The 27,015-nt window shown below is 48.1% G+C and overlaps 1 protein-coding gene across 1 annotated transcript in view; it reads right to left on the bottom strand.

Moving 5' to 3' along the window:
* Nucleotides 1-5,029: 5,029 nt before the first annotated feature.
* CDK13 (cyclin dependent kinase 13) overlaps nt 5,030-27,015 on the bottom strand; it is an 87,191-nt gene continuing 65,205 nt past the window's right edge. Inside the window, exons 10-16 of the mRNA XM_039911966.1 lie at nt 23,146-23,247; nt 21,501-21,578; nt 16,503-16,619; nt 15,211-15,342; nt 12,520-12,725; nt 11,411-11,683; nt 5,030-8,209 (exon numbers count right to left, since the gene is read on the bottom strand). Coding sequence (XP_039767900.1) covers nt 7,350-8,209; nt 11,411-11,683; nt 12,520-12,725; nt 15,211-15,342; nt 16,503-16,619; nt 21,501-21,578; nt 23,146-23,247 — 1,768 coding nt within the window. The 3' untranslated portion in view covers nt 5,030-7,349. The remainder of the gene's footprint in view (nt 8,210-11,410; nt 11,684-12,519; nt 12,726-15,210; nt 15,343-16,502; nt 16,620-21,500; nt 21,579-23,145; nt 23,248-27,015) is intronic.

The raw sequence follows: 27,015 nt of genomic DNA, 5'->3' as shown, positions 1-27,015 counted from the left end.
TCGATTGGAGCGGGGAGGGGGTGGAGGTGGGAGGGCCGAGACGTCTTGGCTCCCCTCTGTGGTGGTTGCAGCCCGTGGCCTGCACTGACGGCCGGTGGAAAATCCGGGGCAGGGTGGAGGGGGAGACGTCCCTCCTCTGTGGTGGGCAATGACCCTGGCCAGAGTAGTAAATCTGACCACCTGCCCTAAGACTGGGCCTGCTTCCCGGTGGCCTGGCCGGCCCGGTCGGAACACGGGGTGCCCTGTCCGACCCGTCCTCTGGTGCCCACTGGCTGAAGCTGGGGTGTGGAGTGGCCCGGTCCCGTTCCATTTCACCCCTGCAGCTGGGCCGGAGGATGAGACAAAACACCCGGTAGTGGTGGGGGGATGGGGGCGGCAGCGGGTAGGATACACTCGGCCCCCTGCCTCTCTGGGAAACACATCCGACTCATCAGACCTCAAATAACATCTCAAGTCTACAACTGCTGTGCACAGGTGATTGACCTTAATGCTGCCCTACACGTCTGCCATCAGGGCAGGATGTCTTTTTTTTTTTTCTTGATGGCATTTGTTAGGTGCTTATTCTGCACAGGCAACTGTACTAACTGCTGGGGGAGATTCAAAATAAATCAGGTTGGACACAGTCCGTGTCCCTTGTGGGGCTCACAGTCTTAATTCACATTTTACAGGTGAGGACACTGAGGTACAGAAAAGCCAAGCAACTTGGCTAAGGTTTCTCAGCAGACGAGTGGCAGAGCCGGGATTAGAACCCAGGTCCCTGGCAATGATAGATCGCTGTCCCATGAAGATCAGCTCGATACCTGTCAGACACAGAGTCCACATAGACACCACAGTCGACTGCTTGAGCAGTTCCATCAGCATCGCTTACTGGCAGAAGTAGCGTGGTCTAGTGGAATAAGCATGGGTCTGGGAGTCACAAGGACCTGGGTTCTAGTCTGTTTCACCACTCTGTCCGGGTGTAACCTGAGGTGCTTCTTTGTGCTTCAGTTACCTCATCTGTAAAACTGGAATTGAGACTGTGAGCTCCATGTAGGACGTGGACTGTGTCCAACCTGATTAGCTTTTAGCTACCCCCGAGCTTAGTACAATGCCTGGCACATAGTAAGTACTTATTACCATAAACGGGCAGGAAACGTATCTGCTAACTGTTGTACTCTTCCAAGCGCTTAGTGCAGTGCTCTGCACACAGTAAGCGCTCAATAAATTCGATTGAATGAATAGTCTGCACATAGTAAGTGCTCAATAGATACTAATGATGGATTAAAAAAAAAAGCAAATGGATCACGGAGTTTTAGACTGAAGCCAGTCTCTTAGCAATCAATCCTATTTATTGAGTGCTTACTGTGTACAGAACACTGTACTAGTTCTGAAGCTGGGTTGGCTAGGTGGAATGTGCGAGAAGGATGGATATCCAAACATGTACTGCATGGCGAGCTGAAACGGGGAACCTGAAAGCCAGGAGAGCAGAGGAGACGTTTGAAGAATGAGGTTGAAGAACAGGTAAGACAAAGCCTCAGTCAATGCTGCCTTCCAGGGCGTGCTGTGTTCAAGAAAGGAGCGGTCTGTCGGGAGCACAGGTTTCACTAGGATGGCTATGAGGAAGCAAAAGTGAAAACAGCTCGAGGCACTACCAGCAACCATGACAGCACAACAAAAGACGGTCTGTGTAAATGCATGGTGCGGTCGGGCACTTTTATCTGCCTCTCTCCCCACCTCCACCCTCCACCTCCCCCACTCCCCAACCCTGCATGAAGTTAATTTCACCATCAGTGGTGATTTCTTGGCGCACAAAGGACAGTCAGATAAACATCAGGGCAGCTGATTTGATAAATGACGTTTTATTCTTCAATTAATTTAAAAGCAGGAATCTATTATGCCGGTAAGAATCTTTTCCAGTTTAATCCTTTTCAGGAGGATATCAGATCTAAGGAGGGAGGAATCAGTTTTAACCTTTGTATTCCGATTCTCAGACATCTTAATTAAAAATAATTCAGAACTGAGTCAAGGATAAGAAAAAGTCTGTACCTGGAACAGCAAACGGGTCTCCCAAATGGATTTCCTTTGCTACATTTCTTCTTGTTTATCTAGCTGCCCAAAACCTTACTAATCCATCCATGTTAAATGCCTCATTTCATTATGGTAATTGCTTTTTGTTTCTTAATCGCATTGTTAAGCACTTACTATGTGCCAGGCACTGTATTAAGAGCAGGGGTACAAACTAATCAGGTTGGACATATCCTTTCCCGCAAAGGACTCACACACAATCCCCATTTTACAGGAGAATAGAGGTACATAGAAGTGAAGCGACTTTCCCAGGGTCACAGAGCAGGCAAGTGGTAGAGCTGGGATCAGAACCCAGGTCCTTCTGACTCCCAGGCCCATGCATTATTCACTAGGCCATACTGCTCCTCAATCCCATTACCGATGGATTTTTTTATAATAATAATAATTATGGTATTTAAATGCTTACTATGTGCCAAGCACTAATAATAATAATGTTGGTATTTGTTAAGCGCTTACTATGTGCCGAGCACTGTTCTAAGCGCTGGGGTAGACATAAGGGAATCAGGTTGTCCCACGTGGGGCTCTCAGTCTTAATCCCCATTTTACAGATGAGGGAACTGAGGCACAGAGAAGTTAAGTGACTTGCCCACAGTCACACAGCCGACAAGTGGCAGAGCTGGGATTCGAACTCATGAGCCCTGACTCCAAAGCCCGTGCTCTTTCCACTGAGCCACGCTGCTTCTCTATTTAGAAGCACTATTTAGAAGCACTGTTCTAAACACTGGGGTAGATACTAGGTAATCAGGTTGTCCCACGTGGGACTCAGTCTTCACCCCCATTTTACAGATGAGGGCTTGCCCAAGGTCACACAGCAGACAAGTGGCGGAACCGGGATTCCGCCCATGCTCTTGCCACTAAGCCATGCTGCTTCTTTTATGGATTATTTTCTCCCTAAAAATAGGGAGGATTGCTGTGGTTGGAGCCTCGGGGATATTGGCTGCGCGCCCCCTTGCCCAACCCAACCTGGTCCTTTTCATTCAGGGAAATCAAGGGAAGGGCAAGCAGGAAGAAGACCCCCTCACCCCAAACCTTCTCCCCAACACCCTCCGCCCCAATTCCAAGCTCTCCATCTGCTTTTTTCATACCCAGAGATCCGTCAGCCTCGAGATTGCTCAAGTTGCGGAATGAGATCAGTAGAGATCAACATTTGGCTCTGCTAGCTCACTCTACTGGTTTCTGCGCCATCTAAATCATTAAAAACACTTTTCTAGTGCCTTTTATTGAACTGATGGCTCTGGAAACTTTCACCCACTCACTGGGAGATTGTAAAGAGCCCCCTGCTCCGGCAGGCAGCCAGCCAACTCTATTGGCCCATACATGTCGAGTCCCAGTGCTGTGCCCCGCCCCGCCCCGTTTCCACCGGATCCCTCCCTGAGCTGTTTCGGGGCTCCAGGCTAATGGGGGCAAGAATAGAGAGAGGGCTACCTCCTTGAGACCGGGCTGGCCCTGGGAGAGGCTCTAATTGTGGCAATTTCAGGGTACAATTCCTAGCCAGTTCCCTCCTATTCGCCTGCCCCAGAGACCAAGTCTGGGCCAGGGGAACTGTGTGGAGGCCATCCCAACCGGACCCCCCTCCTTAGAAACCCAAACCATTACTGCTCCCCCCCCCAAAAAAAACCTCAGTCTGTTAAATGTGCACACGCAATCATTTCTCCAAAACGGTCTTTGGCTTTGAAAGCCAAGTCAACTGTACTCACCACTCACAGCTTTCTTTCATGGGTTTCTTAGGGAAGTCACGCTTGGCAGGTTGAGATCCACTGGACTCCAATCTTGAGCTGACGGAACATGGGTTGGCATATTCTCCTATCAGCGAGCGTGGTCTTGAGCGGCATTATGGTTTGGGCCCTGAAGCCCCCCATCTTCAACTCCCACGGAGCCAGGGGAGACATAGGCAGACATAGGCAGCAAGGGAGTCACAGAACCTTTCGTCCCTCCCGGACTGCTCACCTCTCCAACTCTCTCTGCTGAGATTTCCTCCCAGGTTCTCCACCCCCACCGCTTCACTGCTGCTGGACAGTGCCCTCTCCCAGCCTGCCACCCCTACCCCACCCCCGTTTCTCAGCTGGCGAGGAATCACGTGGAGGGGCGGAGGATGAGGAACTCTTAAGCAGAGGTCTGCCTTCTCCTCCTCTCTCCTGCCCCCTCTCCCGCCCCCTCCCACCTGGGCACTGAAGGGAAGTTTGATTCCCCCAGTGTCTAAATCCCACAAAGGCCTTCCAGAGTCTGGCTGAGTGACGGTCACTCGTTCTCACCTCCAGAGAAAGATGAAACGTTGGAAGCTTCCCAAAAGAGAGAGACTCTACAGGCAACATTGTTACTGTAAACAACGTGTGATACTGAGTGGGCCAGCGGCAGGGAAGGCCACACCAGGGAAGAGGATGTGCCCAGGAGCCCAGAGCTATGAGCTTTTGTTACTAGTCTGGGCAGATTACCACCTCTCTGGTTTATTGCCTGCCTCTCCTTGCATCTGAGCAAAAATGATGATTGTCATATCTGCTAAGCAGTAGGGTGGGAACAGAGCATAACTATGACCACTTGGGGAAATGAAAATATCAATAATATATTATCGCCCTGCTCCTTGTGTTTGAACAATGGACTTGATTCCTTTTTCAGGTTTTTCAGTGGTCTGACCAAGTCATCATTATCAGTGATGTTTACTAAGCACTTAATGCAAGTGAAGCACTTAGTACATGGCAGTTTTGGACAATATCTGATTGGGATGGGGCACAGAGGCCCCCTCCTCCCCCCGCCACAGTAGGATGCAAGCCCTGGAAAGTAGGAAGGGGATGGGAGGAGGGGAGGGAGACTACACCTTAAAGATGGATCAACGTAATTTCTAAATCGTGCAAGAAAGTTCTAACGTTTAGATTTCTAAAACTGTTCTTGCTTCGCTGCCGCCTCACTCTCGCCAACCTGGAAACATCCTGGGAGATCTAAGTCACGAAAAACTATCCAAACACGGTTGTTCAATTTTTTAGAAAATATTTAATTTCTTCCAAAACACAAGCTAATCCAGTCACATACATATCTTCAGTTCCAGGTGAGCTGCTGAAGAGCAGCAGGAGACCCACTCTGGGGGCATGACTGAGAATAACCTAGATTCTGCAATGCCCAGGAAAGACTCATCTTATGTGACGGCAGAGCTGAATACTCGCAGCTGCTCTGTTTTAGAAGGTTCTTTCCGGTCCTGCAGTGTGGCTGGCACCCGTGCCCCAAGTTCCAACACCACCTTGATTTTTTTTTTCTTTCTCCCTTTCATCCCCCAAGAGAAGTCCCTGACAGCAACCCCCCTCCTTTTGGCCCAAGGATGGGTACCTTTCCACTTTCTAGGAAGGTGCTTCTTACATCCCGGCCACCACACCCTCCAGCTCCACCAGCAAGGCGTGTTTTCACCCCTCCTGTGAGGCAACAAGGCGCCAGGACAAGGGGCAATGGTGGGAGAAAACCTCCTTGCGCCTGAGCCGTGGGGTCAGTCCAGTTGCACGATTTCGACGCCATTCTTCTCGGATGAGACCCGCGGCCTCTGCCTTTCGGGAGGACCGAGCGTACCGATTTGCGGTCGTGTCCATTGCTGTATGGATGTTTCTTTAGCGGCCCGAGGGGAGAATATTCAAAAGAAGCCCCTCTCATACATGGCAGGCAGGCTGGCCAGGAGCTCAAGAGGGACACCCCGAAAAGCAAGAGTCCTGGAACCACCCACGGGTGCCAGAACTTTCAGCTTTGGGAACCATTCACAGTTCCAACTTGGATTCCCATTGAGCAATGAATGATCAGTGCATTCATTAATATAAGAATGATTAGTTGACACCACCCTACTAATAGCCAGGGTTTTGGAATTGCTCTATTTTTGGATGGAGTCCAAATGTAAATACTGGTTACGGGTTATTTGCTGTAGTGATTCTTTATGAGCAAATAGAAAATTAGTTTTTGTGTGTGGAAAATGGGCACTAGTACAGCTGAAATGAGGATTACTCCATCCATTCACAGGTCTATTTAAAAAAAAAAAAAAAAAGACAGCATTAGCAGGCAATGAGATTCCACAAAAGTCTGGCCGGAGACCCCAGACTTGGATGTGGAGGGGGTGAGGGGAGAACAGCGGGGAGAAGACCCTGTCCAGAGCACTTTCTCCACCGCCTCCCCTCGCTCCATCTCAGCAATGCTGCCGGCCAGCTGGGTGGAATGTGTCACCATTCTGAGGCTCTGGGCAGATACGTGTCTCAGAACTGCCATCCACACCCCTGCCTTCCGCCCATATCCTGTTGCCCCTCAACCGCCCCCGGAAGCCTGGGACCGTGAATGCGGACCCCCGCGAGCCACGGTAACTTCTGACCTTCCGCCTCTCGCCATTCTTCACCCAGCTGTGGAGCCATCTGGGGTCCGGCCCCTTAGCCCACCTCCTCCTCGCGCTTGGGTAGAAGTGCGGAGGTCAGGGAGATGGGGCAGAGAAAGGAGATAGGCGGGTGCGCCAGATGACCAAGTCCTAGAGCGGGCTCCACTTCATCTGTGGTCGCCGGCCCTGGCCAAGACCCCCTTCCGAGAGCAGAGCAGAGGCAGAGGGCCACGTTGGATCGGACCTAAGCTTACCTGTTAAGGCACTTACTTTCCCACCCCACGGTAGTTCTCACGTAAAACCCTCTGTTTCGTTCGAATGGTGTGTCCCTCTACTATCTGATGGGGAAGGAAAAGAAGATAACAGTGACCGTTACTGTGTGTTTTTTTTTTTTTTTTTTTTTTTATAAAACTGTTGCATCAAGAGAAAGGTTGTGTTTATTTTCTGAAATGAGCACAAAGTACACCTCCACAATAACACTGAAAGCAGGTGCAAGGACTGACAGTGACCTTTGCTGCGTAAAAAGAAAAATACCAAATAAATCAGTGCCCTTTCTGATTGGTGTAAAACTTTTTTTTCTTTACATAAAAGTTGGTCCAAACTTACAAAAAAAAGCACAAATGTGCATAGTTCAGAAGATCTCTGCTAGAGGGGCATAAAAAGCTCCCGTCCCTCCGTTTAGCATCCACTTAAATCTGCCAAATACAAAATTAAATTGATAAGTAGGATTTGTGAAGATGTACGGTCGGTAGGTCTGATTGCTCGGAACAGCATGGATTTTAAGCAAAGGTGGTGGTTGGTTGGGTTGAAACTATTGTATGCGAGACCCTTTTCCACATAAAAATAAAGCTGTTGTCAAATTAATATTATTCAAGTCTGTCGGACGGCTGCTTTAAACTGCAGCTAGAAAACATCTTTCCAGATAAAAACAATGTGCCTGAGGAAAAACCGAGACTCAGTACGGCAGTCCTCTGCCTCGTCCCCGGCCGGCCGACGCGCCGACGTGTCCCCGGTAGCCCTGGGGGTAGGCGGCGCCCTGGGTGCCTGCCGTCCAAGACTGGCCGTGGAGGAGGCCGGGCCGCCCGGGGCTCTCCTGGACGCTCCCGCTGTAGCTGTAACTGTGCATCTTTGCTGGCAAAGAGTGGGTGCCCTCGGGCCCGGGCGGGGGGTCGTTGCTGTTGGCCAGCACGGCGATGGGGCCGTGGCTGTACTCGAATCGGTGGTCCTTATCGCCGCTGAACAGCATGGGGCCGCTGCTGAGGTAAACGTCTCCATACCCGGCTGCCGTGCCGGGGAACGACTCGGAGAAGGTGGGGGGCGGGGGCGGGGGTGGGGGCGGGCCGCCCGAATGAGATGAAGCGGAACTGTAGCTTTCCAAGGGCTGGATGTCGGTGTTCCCGAGGAAGCTTCGCCTCTCTAGCGAGGCGGCGCACCCCCCTCCGAGCCCATCGTTCCGCACGTAAGGTGCCGAGGAGAAGGAAGAGGGTCCGAAACGATCTTTGTAGTCTGTGGCGCTGGGGCCGTAGGGGTCGCCCGCCGGGTAATCCGCCCCCGGCTCCGCCTTGGCGTCCTCCTGGCCCTGGTGATGGGCCAACAGCTGCAACAGGGCCGCTTTCACCCCCGCGTGTGGGTCTGGCGGCGGAGGGCCTGCGCTGGCTCCGTGGGGGTTCTCCGTCCGATAATCCAGGTCTTCTTCGGAGGACGGGGGCGGCTCGGGCGGCTCAGGGGGCCGCTGATCTGGAGGCAGGATGCGAGGGCGCTCCGGCTCCGGGCTCTGCTCCAAAACCCTCCTCTCCCGCATGTGGTCCTCTTGCCCTGCCGGGACCAAAGACATACAAGTCACAGCGACACACGACCGAGGAGCATCGGGACAGCCGCTGAGGGCCTGCTGCAGACAAGACCCCAAAGTCCCCCGAGGCTGGGATCAGAGAAGGCAGAGCATCCCATGTTTCTCAAACACACTGTGACAGCCCATGTGCAAAACCTCAAAATCTCCTCCACCCAGAGACAGGGAGACTGGTTATGGGCCAGAAGAGGGCAAGACCCAAATGTGGGGACAGAAGGGGAAGAGAAAATTAACGTGCAAGGAATGAAGGTGGAGGAAAAATAGAAAGAGAAAGGGAGAGAAAATGAATAGCCCATGGAAGTCCACAGAAAATATATTGCTAACATACCAAAAGATGAGATAAAAATCTAATTACGGGTTCAACAAAGACAAATTCACCTGGCATAAAGACTACTAAGTAGAGTAATTGGACACCTGTTGATTCTTCCATTTGTTATCTTCCAAAGCTTTCTTGAAGAAAACAAAAGTTTTCAAAGCAGATGAAATGAAAATTCAATAGGGTGAGAATGGCGAATGGCATTCAAAACTCCCAGAATGAACTAGAAGCAGGGGCTCGCTCTCAGTGTCCTGTGGTCACCGATTCCAGGTACAGCGACCCACCAGTGGTCCTCCGACTTACAGTGTGAGCCCCAAGTGGCACAGGGACTGCGCCTGACCTGATTAGCTTATCTCTACCCCTGCACTGGCAAAGTGTAAGTGCTGAACAAATATCCACAATCGACGTTATTACTATCACTGTTAGCAGGAGAAAGGGAGGTTTGTTCAGTGGGGCCCCACTCCTCTTAGTCCAGTTACTGCTCCCTGCCTCCGCCCTCAACCTGGCAGCAGTTGTCCAGAGGAGCAGCGTGACCTCGTGGAAAGAGCCCAGGCCTGGGAATCGGAGGACCTGAGTTCTAATCCCAATCCCACCATGCACCTGTTTTGTGACTCTGGGCAAGCACATAACTTCTCTGGGTCTCAGTTACCTCCTCTGGGGAATCGATATCTGTTCTCCCTCCTACTTAAAACTGTGAGCTCTGGGTGAGCCAGGGGCTGTGTCTGACCTGATTATCTTGTATCTTCCTCAGTGTCTGACACAAAGGAAGTGTTCAGCAAATACCATTACTGCTATTACTCCCAGACCCAAGCCCCAGAGCCTGGGAGAGAAGCTTGGAGGGTGGGGAGGAGGCGAGGGGTATCTGGATGAAGGCTGTGTGGGAAAGGCTGGAGGTAAAGGAAGGAATAAGATAGAGGGATATGAAGTGGGGGTGAAGGGTGTGGATCCTTCCACTGGGTCTGTGTCTCTAAATTGTCTTCTTCCCTTACTTACCTTCCCCTCTTCCCAGCTTCCCAGCCCCACATTCATCCAATACTCAGCCCACTGCCAGGGAGCGAGTTAAGGTACAGGGCCGGAGGAGATGGGGCAAAGGCAGAGAAGGTCTCTGAGAGATCAATCAATGGTATTTATTGAGCACCTACTGTGTGCTTGGCACTGTACTAAGCACTTGCGAGAGTCCAACAGAAAAGAATTGGTAGACGTGTTCCCTGCCCATAGCAAGCCTACAGAGAAGCAGCATGGCTCAATGGAAAGAGCACGGGCTTTGGAGTCAGAGGTCATGGGTTTGAATCCCAGCTCTGCCACTTGTCAGCTGTGTGACTGTGGGCAAGTCACTTCACTTCTCTGTGCCTCAGTTACCTCATCTGTAAAATGGGGATTAAGACTGTGAGCCCCACGTGGGACAACCTGATTCCCGTGTGTCTACCCCAGCGCTTAGAACAGTGCTCTGCACATAGTAAGCGCTTAACAAATACCAACATTATTATTATTATTGTTACTAGAGGACTGTCTAGGGATAAAGGGGAAAAAATGTCGAGGCCCCTAAGATTTGGGAATCCGAAAGTGAAGCTAGGATTAGTTGCTGCTAGCTGTTTTCAGGTTAAGACAGAATTAACAGACGCATCAGTGACCCGGGAAAGACTCCCATTGTTTAGCCTGGACTCCTTCAGAAACAGGATTCTTTTCTTACATAAAATGGGACACTGTCAAGGTTGGGCCATTCATCACATTTGCTTCCTAAAGAACATTCTGGTATTTCAACTCCTCAAAATTACAACAGATCCCATCTCTGGAAACAATGTAGCACGACTCCCCATCACAGTTACCAGCTGGTACCCTTGAACCGTCAAAGCTCACTTTTCCAGGTCTTAAAAAATGATAGGTGCTTTTCAGTTGCAGTGGAGACTGATTCTGAAAATCTCATCTCTCAAAAATCTGAAGCTAAAAAGACAAAAAATTAAGCCCAGAACCTCATAAGAAGCCTACTGAATGGAGCTAGATATCAACTATGTCCTTTCACGAATTCCTGGGCATCCTTTGGATGCTACAGACACAGTGCTTAATGGAGAATGGAAGAATCAAAGTTGAATCAAAAATCCATTAACTACGCCCTGAAATTAGTGCCTTTCTTTCGGTCCTTCGTCCTAACCCTCAAGACGAAAGCCAATCTCCATGGGCCAGTCCCGGTGTCCACCAGGCTTCCGTCCACGACGGTGGCAGTGGAGGCACCAACTCCAATGACTCCTCTCCCTTTCTCCTGCTGCTGCAGTTCTGCAGGGCTCCCCGGAGTCACTTTGTTGGCTGGGAGTTTGGCAGGGTCAGCATCAGGAAACCCAGCCAATGCCGTATCTGTGAGGACTGCCGGGGCCTGGGTTTTGGGTTCTAACTCTCACGCTGACTCCGGGGAGCAGGTGGGCCTCCTATTACCTCTGCCTATTTCTTCCTAAACCCCAGGGCCACCCCATCTAGGGAAAAAGGGAGTCAGGGCACTGCCCCTGTCTCTAGAAAGCCCTCAGAGCAGATGGATGCTCAAGCCCTGGTCACCCGGCCCCCTGCCCGGCAGTGTGGCCTAGTGGAAAGAGCCCCGGCTTGGGAGTCAGAGGACGTGGGTTCTAATCCCAGCTCTGCCACTTGTCTGCTGTGTGACCTTGAGCGAGCATCAACTTCTCTGGGCCTCAGTTCCCTCACCTGGAAAATGGGGATGAAGACTGTGAGCCCCATATGGGAGAACCTCATTATCTGGTATCTACCCCAGCGCTTAGAACAGTGCTTGGCCCATAGTAAGCGTTTGACAAATACCAGCATTATTATTACCTGCCCTGGGCCCAGTCTGTCCGTCTGCCCCGTCCCTCACCTGGAGTCAGAGCGCAAGGTTCCGGGGGCTGCTTGGGCAGCCCCGTTCCATCGAGTCCTCCTCCGTTCTCCTTCTCCTCCAGGGCCACGTCCTTCTGCTTCGACTGTTGGGCCTTGATCAGCTGCGACAGCAACACGGCAAACGCGCTCTGCACGGCGGCCTGGGCAGCATCCGTGTCCGCTTTGGGTGGTGGGGGCTGGCTGGGGGGCTGCACGCCCCCCAGCTGTCTGGAAGCCTCCTGTTGAGGGGTTGGTGGATCCAGCTGCTTTTCACCTGGTGTCAAAATTCCAGCAGGAAGGTTTCGTTTATTCGGCGGCCGCCTGGACTCGGCGTTCACCGCAACGTTTGGCTCAGGAGTGGAGTAGGCCACCTGAGCCCGCATGGGGGACTGGAGGAGTGTGAGCATAATTTTTTCTATTTTTTAATGGTATCCGTTACACGCTTACTCTGTGCTAGGCATTGCACTAAGTGCCGAGATAGATACAAGGTTGGACACAATCTATGTCCCATGTGAGGCTCACAGTCTTAATCCCCATTTTTACAGATGAAGAAACTGAGGCCCAGAGAAGGTAAGTGACTTGCCCAAGGTCATGCAGCAAACAGGCCGTGGAGCCGGGATTAGAACCCAGGTCCTCCTGAGTCCCAGACCCATGCTCTATCCAGTTGGGAGCTTAATTCTGGTATCCTAAAGAACAGAAACTTGCCTTTAAAAAGCTTTACTATGACATCAGAAAACTCAGGATGAGGAACCTCATCTTTTGGGATAAAAATTTAATCCCCTAGACACTGACTTCACCCTAAGACTGCAAAATCTCTGTGACCTTGGGTGAGTCATTTTGCTTCTCTGCGCCTCATGTACCTCATCTATAAAATGGACTTAAGCCTGTGAGCCCCATGTGGGACATGAATTCTACAACCTGGTTAGCCTGCATTAATCCCAGAGCTTAATACAGTGCCTGGTACATAATAAGCACTTAAATTCCGTAACAAAAAAAAAAAAAAAGCTGAAATACTGGTAAGAAACTCTCAAAGAACACCCATCCCAACTCTCCAACCGCTTTCCCTGTTCTTCAAAGGAAAAATGAAGGGGAACAAAACAAAGTACTGACCAAGTGCTACACTAGAGTTGCCCTGAGATTTGAGTTGGGAAGAAGTTTGTATTCCTTGGGGGGTGCTGGTTCTGCTGTCATCCATGCCCACCGACAGATCCTTCCGGGGAATTTTTGCACTTGACGTGTCATCAGCCATACCCATCTGCTTCTGTCTTCGGCGCTTTTTACTCCATAGCTCGTGGCAATCTTGCCACAAAGGAAGACTAGAAAAGAAGCATGGCAAACATTCATTATTCTTTTGCAGGCAGCATTTCTTAATGCTAACCCCATGAGGTACTGCAGATCCATTGATCAATGGCATGTTCTAAGCTCTTACAGGGTGCCAAGCTCTGTACTAAGCATTTGGGAGAGGATGAGACAGTGGAGTTAATAGACATGCTCCTTGTCCACAATGAGCTTTATTGAAATGTGTATGTAAAAATCCAGCACTCTGCACTGAGAGACAGCTTAAGGACCAGAATGGTTTGATTTCAGAGGACAGCCTCAGGGAGAAAACAAAAATAATCCCCTTATCCTAGTCACTGAGAAGCTACCATCTTAAAAACTCCGCTGTGATGTTCAACTCCGGTTTGTTTAGTTTATATATTTCTATAAAATGACGAGAATCTAAAAAAATTGGCAGTCTGAAAGTACGTTAAATAAGATCGCCACCCATGTGACAGGGCAATATAAATGTAGGCCTCTTTTCTAAGAATGGAGCACTGAAGATTAAGATTATTAGAGAGAAAAGTCGTGGGGAGAGGATGGGAGTCCATAAAAGGCAACACCTCACTGCTCCTCCAAGCATCTGTCAGTGATCCAATGGTTAGGCTTAGGCTTTACTCTCTTAAACATACATTATCTTATCCCACACGTAGAAATTGCACTAGCAACTCCTCTATGACATTTCATCCCTTATTTCCAAATTCTTCTAAAAAATATCTTCCCAGTGTCAATTGGATCACTTCATATTAATGTGCTTAATGCTACCCTTTTTAAGCAATGAGGTGGATGATATCTGAATCCAAATGGCACAGGGTAGTAATTACAATAAGCCGTGGGTTTCCTGGGGAACTGTGAAGGAAGTGAGTTACTTAAGACAAAAGCTTAAGACGCTTCATCAGCTCTCTCCCTCCTACTTAACCACTCTTCTCCCACTTCAGCTCAGCTTACACACTTTAATTCCGGCAACTCCATTCACTCTTGTTCTCGTCTCTCCTGCCACTGGCCTCTTCTTCATGCCTCTCTCCTTGCCTGGAATCCTCTCTCACCTTCATATCCAAACCACTGCTCTCCCCAACCTCTGACCCCTTCTGAAACCACCTCTCCACCAGAACCCCTTCCCTGATTCATGTCTCACCTATCCACTGTGGATTTCTGCAACTGCCATTTCAGTGCTATAGCACTTAGGTACATATCTGATATAATAATTCTGATAATAATAATGACAGTAACGATGATGGAATTCGTTAAGCGTTAAAAATGCGCCAATCACTGTACAGAGTGCAGGGGTAGATACAAGATAATCAGGTCAATGTCCCTATCCCACTTGGAGTTCACAAGTCTAACTAGAAGGGAGTAGGAGTGAACCCCATTTTACATATGAGGAGACTGAGGCCCGGAGAGTGAGGTAACTTGCCCAAGGTTACACACTAGGCAAGCGGCAGAGCCAGGATTAGAAGTAATCACTCTGGCTCCCCAGCTACAGCGTCAGCTCCTTCCAGGCAGGGATCATGCCTACTAATTCTGCAGAACTCTCCCAAGTGCTTAATGCAAAGCTCTGCATAAAGGGGGCTGTCAATACACACTACTGATGATTGAAGAAAAGGTGCTCGTATAATCTCTGTCTGGCTGCTTTTACAGCCCAGTTTTAAATCTTCCAAACACCACAGACACATATCCTCACAATCCAGTGAGGTTTTACCTCACCTACACTGGAGGTGGAGGGGAAGTGGGAAAGTCAGGTAACAAAAGGATTCAGAGGTAGGTACTATTTCAAGAGAAGCCATGTGGCTTAGTGGAAAAAGTATGGCCTGCGAGGTCAAAAGACCTGGGTTCTACATCCAGCTCTGCCAGTTGTCTGCTGGGTGACCTTGGGCAGGCCACTGAACTTCTCTGTGCCACAGTTTCTTCATTTGTAAAATGGGGAATGAATCCTACTCCCTCCTACCTGGACTGTGAGCCCCATGTGGTACAGGGACGTGACCAAACTGATCATCTTGTATCTACCACAGTGCTTAGCACAGTGCTTGACATGAACACTTAAGATAGTAATAACAACAATAATGATGATAACAATAACCTCTCAGGATTTTGAAAAGCATCCAATAACTATCAAGTCAATTCTAAATATTATACTTGAGGTGAGGGAACGTGTCTAAAACTGCACTCACCCAAGCACTTAGTCCAGTGCTCCGCATGTAGTAAGTACTCCATAAATATCACTGATATTGATTGATTATATTCTTTTAGTATAGGTGAGATTCTCAAAGAGATGGCACCTCACACCAACAGATACCTAAAGGACTTTCTGTTATTCCTGCAAGTACTTGGCCGTTTTTGTGGTGGTGAAAACCCACATCCAGTCCATTTCAAAGAGGTCCCAGGTCAAAATATCTAAGTGCACTGGAAATTCTCATAATAAATGAGTTACTCAAAACACCTTGGACAATCTCTCCTGCTTCAACGGGGCAAGAGGTAGTCACTTACTCTGGTGGAGGCATTTTCGAGGGTTCGACGTCCCGCAGGAACTCACACTGAAGAGCCTGTTCGGCTGTGCATCGCTTGCTAGGATCCAAGGCCAGCATGTAGTCGAACAAATCTAATGCAGCTGGAGGAATACTGGCAGAAAGAGAAAATAAGGATATTTTCAATGGCATTTCTAATCTGAGCAACTGGGATTCTTTTCTAACTTATTTTAACCCATTTTATTCCTCCTGATGAGCCCACAACACTTTACCCCGATGAAGGGCTCTTTTGATAGCTAGTGCTCTTTAACGACAAACACATTGTATCTGATAAATTTGGGAATCTGGCACTCAAGCGATTCTTCAGACTGATCTAGAGAACTAATGCTGGTGCTTTAGTGCATTACAGGCACCTTGCACTGACAAGGACATGTCTAAAACAGGTCGAGGGAGAGAGGAAAAGGGGGAGTCCCACAGTCTTGTCTGCTCCTGACTCCTCAACCTCTGTGAGCAGCCCAGCTTCTGCTCTGGATTGGAAGTGTGGCGGCTTCTGCTTCACTCCGCAAGCAGTTCCCCACCATCTACAGCTGTACTAATGGCCCTCCGGTCCAGACCTAGGACATAGGCTGCTGGCGGGAATGGGGTGGTCTTTGCTGTTTATGTGTCTGTCCCCCAACTCTCCTGCTGCAGCTTCATATTGGAACGGAGGAGCCTGTTGGTAAGAGTTTGTGCACGAGAGGGTGTCTATGTTATGTTACGTTCTCTGGAAGTGCACGTAATAATTGTACAAAGGAGCATGCAAATGCTTGGGCAAGAGAGAACATGAAGGGGGGAGAGAGAAATTGAGATTTTCTACTGGTCTTTCTCTTTCCTGTTTTTTCCTCCTCTCTAGTCTTGGATCACTGTATATCTACAGGACTCCCAAAGAGACTATCCCACCACCTTCATTTCCTTTTGCTCTAATTGAAAATAACATATCGAGTGGTGAATAATTTTACAAAGACATTATTACTGATATAAAGGGTTTTAAAAGTGCAGCTCCCAAATAAATGCATGACAAGCTAAATGGACTAACCACAGGAATGCATTTGACACGCCTGTACTATTAAAAAAAAAAAGCACTGCCATTTCTGCCATTTTGAAAATAGCCTCACTAAAGCACTTGGACAATTATTTAATAATGCACAACTGAAAAATGTCCCGCTCACATAAAAAAGGCCTCCCTACAGCTCAAAATCACAATTGAAAATTTCAAATTCAAGTAGGTAAAACATTTAAAATACAACAGAGCTGTAAAGAGTTTGCTTCCCTTACAAAACAAATTCTTCTCTCAGCTTGCGTCGATATTGCTTCTTTGGCTTCATAGTGTTGAAATAGGGAAGTTTTATGACATCAGGCCACACTGCAGGACATGGGCTTCCACATATGCGGCTGAATAGCACAGAAAATTTGAGTCATTATAAAGGCATACTGAACCAAAATATAATTGTGTCCCATGCACACATAAAACACATGCGAGATAGGCAGCTCCCTTAAATGTAGCTCAAATGGACAGAGCACGGGCCTGGGGGTCAGAAGGACCTGGGTTCTAATCCTGGCTCCACCACTTATCTGTTGTGCGACCTTGGACAAGTCACTTCACTTCTCTGCTGTTACTTCATCTGCAAAATGGGGATTAAGACTGTGAACCCCCTTTGGGAAAAGGGCCATGTCCAACCTGATTACCTTATATCTGCCCCAGAGCTTAGAAAAGTGGTTGGCAAACAGTAAGCACTTAACAAATACAATCACTATTATTATTAATAAATATTCCTGAACCCGGTGAGAGCTGCACTTCCTTTGGGCAGGAGATGCACTCTAAGTGAATGGCTCAGGCCATCCTTTACACATGGTCACTGGCCTCTGACCACAGACCCTTCATTAATTAGAAGGCAGGCCCCGGGCCCCAGAACTGCAGACCACTTGAGTCCTCGGGAAGCTTCAGAATGCCAGTAATAATATGCGACCCAGGACTTCCCTGAGTTACTTGCATATCTTTGGCAACTCTCCCGCCACCTTTTGTCGAGGAGACACTCGACCTTTTGTCGAGGAGACACTGCAGTGAAGTGAGAAGAGCAAGGGGCGAGGACACCATGTTTTTTTTTTCCTTTATGGTATGTTACGTTCTTACTATGTGACAGGTGCTGTACCAAGTGCTGGGGTAGATATAACCTTCCCATTTACAGATGAGGGAACTGGGGCCCAGAAAGTTAAGTGATCCGGCCCAGGTCACCCAGCAGACAAGCAAAGGAGCTGGGATTAGAACTCAGGTTCTTCCAACTTCTGGGCCTGTGCTTTATCCATTAGGACACACTGCTTCTTGGCTTCCAGAATCTCAACCAGCTCTCTCGTCCTTACACATCTGTTCTCTTCACTTACTGCCTGCCCCAGCTCACTCTTTGCTCCTCCCACATGAAATTCACTACTGTTCTTCTTTCTTGACTCTCCAGCTACTGACCCACTGACCAGGCCTCTCTCTCTGCCTGGAACTCCCTCCCCTAAGAATCTGCCAGAAAACTGTCCTCCCTGACTCCAAGACCACCTGGAAGCTACCTCGTGCCCCGCTGGCCATATCAAACCCTCATCCTCAGAGTCACATCAACTTAGCCACCTGTAAGCACTTTATTCATACGGTGATTAATAACCTCCATTTCAGTAACACATTTACTCATTCTTCCAAACTCTTGCTATGACCCATCATATTGATAGATTTCTTCCCGTTCCCACCATATATTTACTACCTATGTCTGCCCAGCTCCCCTGTTAGACTGTAGCCACCTCGACAGGGGACAACATGTTTTTGACTTATCATGCTCAAGTGCCTCGCATTGTGTTCTGCCCAGAATAAGCATTCCATCAATACTGTACACTGAATATGTTTTTGTGAGAACCTGTGTGTACAAAACTCAAAAAAAAAAAATAAAGACCATATTGCCATCCCCATGGATTTTCAGTGGCTAAGATTTAAAGAGTTCTTAAAATTGATTTTATGGGGCTTCTATTTTATTTACAAAGTTTGTGGTACCCCAAAACATTACTGGTCTAAGGTTTCAAACCTTTCAGGCCACTGTAGTTTTCATTGGAGACAGCACAGAAAACACACAGGTTACTGCAGTCCCCAGTGTCTAAAAAAACTGGACTCAGCTGGGAAATTTTAGTCAGTAGACTGGTGAAATTGCTTCATTTTCCTCCAATTTAAATTGTCGAGACCATTATCAAATATGAGAGAGTTGTAAAGAGCATTATAAATCAGCATTTACTGAGTGACTACAGATTAGACACAGTCCTGGGTTTCACAGTGCAATCAATTAATGGAATTTACTGAGCACCTACTGTGTGCAGAGCACTGTCCTAAGTGTTTGGGAGTGTACAATACAACATAGCTGGCAGACACAATCCCTGCCCACGGGAGCTTACAATCTAGAGAGCGGGGACAAACACTAAAATCAATTAAGCATATGGATATAAGTGTTGTGGGGTGAATATCGTATGTTTTAAGGATATAGATCCAAGTGCAAGGATGACAGAGAAGGGAGAGGGAGTAGGGGAAATGAGGCATTCACTGGGGAAGGCATTCTGGAGGAGACGTGACTTTAATAAGGCTTTGGGGGGTGGAGAGTGGTGGTCTGTCATATATAAAGGGGAAAGGAATACCAGGACATTGGAAGGATGTTGGCAAGGGGTCGGTGGAAGGATGTTGGCAAGGGGTCAGTGGCAGGATGAGATTGAGGTTCAGTAAATTGGTTTTAGAGGAGTGGCTGTGCTGTAATAGGAAGGCAGTGAGGGAAGAGATAGGAGGGGGCAAAGTGATTGAGGGCTTTAAAGCCTATGGTAAAGAGCGTTTGTTTGAAGAGGAGGTGGATGGGCAACCACTGGAGGTTCTTGAGCGGGGAAAACATGGACTGATCGCTTTTGTAGAAAAATGATCCAGGCAGCAGAGTGAAGAATAGACTGGAGTTGGGAGAGACAGGACGCAAGGAGATCAGTGAGGCGGCTGATACAATAGTCAAGGCATTGTAGCAGTTTGGATAGAGAGGAACAGGCAGATTTTAGTGATAATGTGAAGGCAGAACTGACAAGATCTGGTGAAAGACTGGATACCCGGGCTGCATGAGGGAGATGAGTCGAGAATAAAGCACCATCAGGATCGGTCAATCAATCTGTCCCTGTGAGATGGGAATACGGTGGGGCAAGTGATGGCAGCCCTGAGATACCAAGTGGCTTTGCTGGTGATGGGGCAGCTCTGCTCTTTCCGTTTCTGTCCAACCCCCTTGGGGGAGACCTAGAGAAGCAGGAGATAAATGCCTGACCCAGAAGGGAGGGAAAAGAGGAGTGTAAGGGTAAATAAGGGTAATCTGAAGCAGATTTTATGGGCCTCCTTTTACATCCAGAGAAGCAGCATGGCACAGTGGATAGCAGGGGCCTGGGAGTCAAAAGGACCTGGGTTCTAATCCCAGCTCCGTCACCTATCTGCTGTGTGACCTTGGGCAAGTCACTTCATTTCTCTGTGCCTCAGTTCCCTCATCTGTACAATGGGGATTAAGAGTGTGAGCCTCATGTGGGACAGGGACTGTATCCAACCTGATTAACTTGTATCTATCCCAGAGCTTAGAACAGTGTTTAGCACATAGTAAGGGCTTTACAAATACCATCCAGGGTTGTCTCTTTTCAAAGCAATACAGATTCTTCAACAGGAACTAAAAACCAAGACCTGACAAGGCTGAACGCTAATCTAGTGCCATCCAGTGGCTGCCAAATCTCTCCCTTGCTTGGGATGAGTTTTATTGTATTGGGGAATGAGACAACCAAAGAATAACAATACCAAAATATTTTAATTTTTCTAAAAAAAAGGGCAACTTTTTTTTTTTTTTTTTTTTTTTTTTTTTACAAGTACTGACTTTTTGGGGGGAGGAGGGAGAGAAAGTATTTCCCCAAGAAAATCTAGGAGGCAGAAGCCACATCCAGATTTGGTTTCTTCTCACAAAGACTATTATTTTTCTTCTTACTGTGGCATTTGTTCAACGCTTACTATGTGTTGAAGCACCTCTTTAAGTGCTGGGCAAGTTAATCATCCACAGTCGCTGTCCCACATGGGGCTCACGGTAGGAGAGAAATACTTTCCACAGCTTTCTCAACCTATTCAGAGAAACTGAGGATGGCTGTCCCTCAATGAGAAGCAGTGTGGCCTAGTAGATAAAGCATGGGCCTGGGAGTCAGAAGACCTGGGTCCTAATCCCAGCTCTGCCAGCTGTCTGTGCGACCTTGGGTAAATCACTGAACTTCTCTGTGCTTCAGTTTCCTCAACTGTAAAATGGGGATTCAATACCTACTATCTTCAATACCTACTTAGACTGTGAGCCCCATGTGGGGCAGGTGGGCCAGCCTGACTTACCTGAATTACTTCAGCACTTACAACTGTGCCAGATACATAACAAGTGCTTAATGTGAGGAAACTCCTACCACCCCACCACCACCACAGTCTCCTCATTGATTCACAGAAAACTACTAGTGATGAATGGCCGGGAGACCTGTACCCCAGAGGGACTCCTGTCCGCCTAGCCCTGAATCTAGGGGAACAGGGAGCTGCAGCCAACAGATCTGGAGGAACTGGTTCCCATTTAGGGTTGTAAGGGATAAATTATAGATGTCAGATCAGTCGATCAAATAATCAGTGGTATTTATGGGGCAATTTGGGTCCCCCTGGGCCAAACAGCGTGGAGGTGGCGGGGAGACGGCAAGCCAGACAGGGATAAGGGAATGGGGCTAGATGCGCTTCTGAAACATAAGGGGATTCTGCTGCCCTTTGCATTAATTCCACGGGTTGGGTGTCCTCAGGAAACCCGCCTACTGGGCTCTGGGGCAATTAGAAGGAATGTGTTTATTGAGCACATTTCTTCAGCACAAGGAGGAAAGGGGGTTGACACCAGGAGGCCCGCTAGACTGTAAGCTTGTTGTGGGCAGGTAATGTGTCTGCCTATTGTTTTGTACTCTCCTAAGCACTTAGTACAGTGCTCTGCACACAGTAAGTGCTCAATGAATACAACTGACTGAGTCAATACGACTGATTTACTGTGGGCGGAGCACTGTTAAGCACTTGAGAGAGTACAACACAAAAAGAGTTGGTAAGAATCAACTCTGTTCTATTGTTTGCTCCCAAGCACTTAATAGTGCTCTGCAAGCAGTACATGCTCAATAGATATGATTGACTCATCTTTTTAAACAATCAATGTGGAAAGGGAATTCCCCAAAATTATATTTCTTTTAAAATGTTACCTTATTAGTTCAAGCTGGGCCAGTTCCTGATTTGCTTGGAAAATGGGTTTTTTAGTGAAGAGTTCGCCAAGAATACACCTGCAAAATAAATTCTCATCAATACAAATAATTCTATTTTACGTCCAAAATCAACTTGGGGCAGGGATGGGGGGGTGTTGGCAGAACCCAGCAACTATCCCCTGCCAGCCTTTGGCCCTGCTGGGGCACTGCTTCCCTCTCTGGGTGGGCAGAACAGCTTCTGAGCCTCTGGCACTATTTTCCATTTGAAGTGCACCGTTTTGGAGAGCCACACCACCTATCAAAGGGACTTGTTTGGAGACACATGCGGTAGACCCAGAAGTGACAGAAGTGACCGGTTCCAGTTCAACTCTAACTACCCCCTCTGTACTAGTGACCCCCAAAATCTTCACACACACTCCCCCCCACATTCCCGGCCACCTGCCCGGACCCCTCCAGGAGCTACAGCTTCACATTCTACCTGTCTCCTGGACTACTCCACTTGGATGTTCCAGGACCAACCTCAAATTGAAAACATCCAAAACCAAATTCTCTGTCTTCCTTCTGAAACCCACCCCTCTTCTTCATTTTCCTCAGCCACCACTGTCCTCCATGCCCTGAATGCTTTCAACCGTGGAGCCATCTTTGACGCCTCCTACCTTCAACTGAGTCCGAGTCCGGTTGGATTTGATCTCCGGAATATGAATCAAAGGTATTTATTGAGCGCTTACTATGTGCAGAGCACTGTACTAAGCGCTTAGGAGAGTCCAATGCAAAGAATTAGCAGACACAATTCCCGCCCATACTGAGCTTACATTATGGAGACAGACAGGAATAAATAAGTCATTTATAATATATAATTTAAGAACATGTACACAAATGCTGTGGGGTTGGGGGTGCAGCAAATATCAAATGTTCAAAGATCACAGATCCAAGTGCAAAGACAACCCAATATTCTAGAGTCCCTCAATTTTTTCTTTTCTGCTCTCTCCCAGACGCTGCTCTAATAGTCTCAGCACCCCTTGCTGCAACACAAATATTGTTGGCCTTTCTGTTTTAAGTCTCTCTCTTCCCTAGTCTAACCTAAGTATGGCAGCAGGGACCATCTTTCCCACAGCTAACCAGATCATGTCCACCTCTTTTCAAATGCTTCCAGGGTTGCCCACCTTCCAGCCTCATCCCATATAAATTCTTGACCATCAGGTTCCAGTCTCTCCACCTTCTACAGCCAGCTCATGCCCCTTCATTATATCCCTTCACGCTTCCCAGCCTAACTACTCACCTTCACATCACTGGTCATAGTCTTCTACCAAGGGGTGACCCTTCCCTTCTCTACTTTATCAAATCACATTTCTCCACACCTTTCTCTAGCTCCTTGTTGCCCTGTTACTGCAGCAAGTAGATTCCTATAAAATTATGTGTATCTTTCCTGTTATGGAGTTGTCACCTTCTGTGCAAAGGCAGACACTCTTTTATTCTGGTAACACCCCCCGGTGCTGACTGCAGCCCTACTCCACCTTCTCTCCATGAAAGCCCAGCAGATGTCTTGGCAGTTCCCTCCTGTGGCTTCCCACAAAACTGCCCGGCTGAAGGCTGAGCTCAGACCTGCCCTTTTAAATCACATGGCTCGCTCCGTGACGCTTCTTACCCACAGCTCCAGACGTCGATAGCTGGCGTATATCGCTCCTCTCCAAGCAGCAGTTCTGGAGGCCGGTACCATAATGTGATCACTTTGTTAGTGTAGGGTCGACTGAAAAACACAGAAAATGCCCCTTAACTCTTATCTGTAGAAATCCAATCTTGCTGATTTTCATATTCTGCAATTGGGGACCATACTTTTCAGACCCGCCCCACAGCCCTCAAATTAAGTTACCAGCTTTCCCATGACGATATTTAACCAATATGAGCAACTGGAAAAAGAGGACATTCGGTGTCTTTCCAGAAGAAAAATTCCCTTGAACAAGAAAAAATTGAACAAATTGGCAGACAATCGCTGAGCAGATTGAATGCATCGTGGCTAATGTCTTCGGGCACAGATCCGCTTGACTACTCGGGGGCCAGAGACCCAGAATGGGCCATAAGCAAACTGGAAGAGCAGAAGAAATAGGGCGAATCCTTCACACTCAGACTACAGCCCTCAATCAATCATGTTTACTGAGTTCTTATTGTGTGCAGAGCACCTAAATTAAGAGTTTGGGAGAGTAAGACAACAGTGCAACAGACACATTCCCTGCCCACAACAAGCTTACAGGCCAAATGTTATTGGCCGGGGGGGGGGGGGGGGGGGGGAGAGGGGGAGAGAACCAGCATCATTTTTGAAAATGGGCAGCTCTATGTACTTGATGTCCTTGCTGGCTGGTGTAGGTTCTCACTGCTACTTAAACACAGTGAGAAGAGTCACAAACCAAATGGCTGACTGTTTGGGAGATCTTGCAAGAGGCCAGACCATGAGAAGGGCCATCCTTCTTGAGCATGGGCTCTGAGAAGGTCAGGATTGGGTGAGGCAGCCTTGAATAGATAGACAGGCTCTGGATGGGGTAAACCCTTCAGTGCTGCAAGGGGCTGTATACGTGTGCATGTGGGTGTCTGGAGAGGCTCTCACTCCCAGCAGCATCATCTTGGGAAATGAGGGTCAGCTAGAGATTGAGATGGGCTCTGAAGGGAGCTAACTGAGATTGGGGGAGAGTTAGACTAGGCTCTCTCCGCTGGTGTTCAGTTGCTGGAGCCCTGCTGCAAGGGATATCTGAAGGTCTGGACTACTGCATTCCGGAGCTGAACCTCTGGGGACCCTCCAGAACAGAGGGAATACTAATAATCAGTGGCTGAAGCTGAGAATACATTTACCCACACTTTAAAACAAATCATGGTATTTGTTAAGCACTTACTATGTTTTAGGCATTGTATTAAGTGCTGGGATACAAGCTAATCAGGTTGGATACAGTCCCTGTCTTACATGGGGCTCACTGTCTTAATCCCCATTTTACAGATAAGGTAACGGAGGCACAGAGAAGTGAAGCGACTTGCCCATGGTCACACAACAAACAAGTGACAGAGTTGAGATTAGAACCCAGGTCCTTCTGACTCTCAAGCCCACACTCTCTGCACTAGGCCAAGCTGCTTCTCTCCTCAGTGCTTAGCACAGTGCTCTGCACACAGTAAGTGCTCAACAAATATGACCGGCTGATTGATGACGAGAAAAAGGAGATGGAGGTCGGGTGGAGGTGGAAGACAGAGGGAGACCACAGAAGATGATATATATATATATATATATATATATATATATATATATATATATACACACACACACACATATACATAAATTTAGGGTTGGACTGTTTGGCAGGGCTGCAAATGAAAAGGTATCAAAGTGCCACTTCGAATCAACCCATCAATAGTATTTGAGTTCTTCCTGCATGCTGAATTCTGCTCTAAGCGCTAGGGAGAGTACAATAGAATTAGCAGGCACGTTCCCTGTCCATTACAAGCTTCCAGGAAGTCAAAGGAAGAACCTCAACAATTCCTAGCTAGCAAAACCGAGGATGTCCGACATCTTGGACCAGATCTTCTTGGGGGTCCTTGAGCCTTCCCTGGGGCGGGGGGGAGTAGGGGCTGAATGAGGCCCAGTGGATCTGATTCAGCTTGTGGGTCCCCCTTTCTAGCCTGCAGGGTTTTCGCTGCCGGACAAAAGGAAATCAAAGAGGTGGGGTGGGGTGGAGCCACCAACTAAGGCTGACAATTTTTATCCGCCTTGCTAGTCACATATTCCACATATCTGAGGAGAGAGGGGAGTTTTCTTAAGTTCCTTTTATAAAGTGATGGCTGCTTCTCAGGATTTCCCCAGGATGGCAGTACTCAGACTGTGAGCCCCACGTGGGACAGGGGATTATCTTGGATTTATTCCAACACTTAGTACAGTGCTTACTATATCATAAGTGCTTAATAGATATTATTATTAAGAAAAATGTGTTTTCATGTTAGAACAGAACCCACTGAAGCCTATGTCCTCACTCAGGGCTCGGGACCATGCAGGGAACATGGAGAAGAGGCATGCGTTCCACAGGCAAGAATCAGCGATGCAGGATTTGGAGTGGGGGGAGGGCATGGTGATCTGCAACAAATGACATACTCTCTTTGCTCCTTCTCAGAGTGTATTGCTTAGGTGGAGCTGAGAATAGTGCATGAAACTGGCCAGAATGTAGAGAAGGGATAGGTGAAATTATGAGGGGTGACTTTCTGAAAATGACTCCCATAGTTGCAGAAGCACATAGCTACCTGGATTGCATTTCAGGATGGCTACTAGATTTGAGATGAATGATATAATACCAAAAGTCACTGCATCCTGTTAATTTAAAAACTTTTGAAACATCAAAGTCATAATTACTCAAATGATGTCAGGGAATAAATCAGAAAATAGATATACAGTCTGCTGAGCTTCACAGGAGTGATGGCCTGTTTTGGGGTTCCTGAGGTTTGGGGCTTCTGTGGCCTTACCTTATTTTCTCAGGTTGAGTGAGTAACCCTATCAAGACTAGCTCACTGTTCTTTGGAATTTTTTTTTGGGGGGGGGGGGGGGGGGGAGAGGGTGGGGAGGAGGCCCTGGGAGCAGACATACTTGTTCACACTTGTCCTTCCACCCTTGTTCAACCCTTTTTGATGTACTATCACTCCTTGAAGAAACTCTTCCAAGAGATTAATAACACCATGAAAAGTCCTCATGCCAGGATTTCAGGGCCTACAGTATATACTTACTCTGCATTTTACCATTTCTTAGAAACTCCCCAAGGGCTGACTGTCCCACTGAGTCCTGGGAGGTATAAAAGATGGAAGGAGCGGGTGTCCCTTGGATGCCATGTCTCTCAAATTAATGTGTTATTTATCGAACGTTTACTGTGTGCAAGGCACCATATTTAGAGCTTGGGAAAGTACTGCACAACAGAGATGGAAGACGTGATACCAGCCTACAGAGAGTTTATAGTCTAAAGGAGGAGAGAGGCAGACAGTGGACTGGAAATAGGGAAATCTTGAGATTCCAGGGTCAAGGCTGTTTCAGTGCCGAGAGGGACAGGTTGGAGCTGTTGCAGGAAGAACTACTTCCAGGAATTGGTTGGGTTCTCACAGTAAGGCAACTCTGGCCCAACTGGTCACTTTGCTGTGGACGCCAATGGGTCATACATTGGGCAGTGGTGTAGATCTCTAGTGTGGGGCCGGGAGGCCCAGCGTGGCTTAGTGCATAGAGCGCAGGCCTGGGAATCAGAAGGCCCTGGGTTCTAATCACAGCTCTGCCACTTGTCTGCTGTGTGATCTTGGGCAAGTCCCTTCACTTCTCCGGGCCTCGGTTACTTCATCTGTAAAATGGGGATTAAGACAGTGAGCCTTATGTGGAACAGGGACTGTGTCCAACCTGATTAGCCTGTATTTACCCTAGCACTTAGTACAGTACCTAAGTACAGTACAGAGAAGCAGCGTGGCTCAGTGGAAAGAGCACGGGCTTTGGAGTCAGGGCTCATGAGTTCGAATC

The sequence above is a fragment of the Ornithorhynchus anatinus genome, chromosome 4 (assembly GCF_004115215.2).
Source record: "Ornithorhynchus anatinus isolate Pmale09 chromosome 4, mOrnAna1.pri.v4, whole genome shotgun sequence".
NCBI classification, from domain to species: Eukaryota; Metazoa; Chordata; class Mammalia; order Monotremata; family Ornithorhynchidae; genus Ornithorhynchus; species Ornithorhynchus anatinus.
Note: the sequence above shows the minus strand (reverse complement) of the source record. Positions and strands in the feature narration are given on the sequence as shown.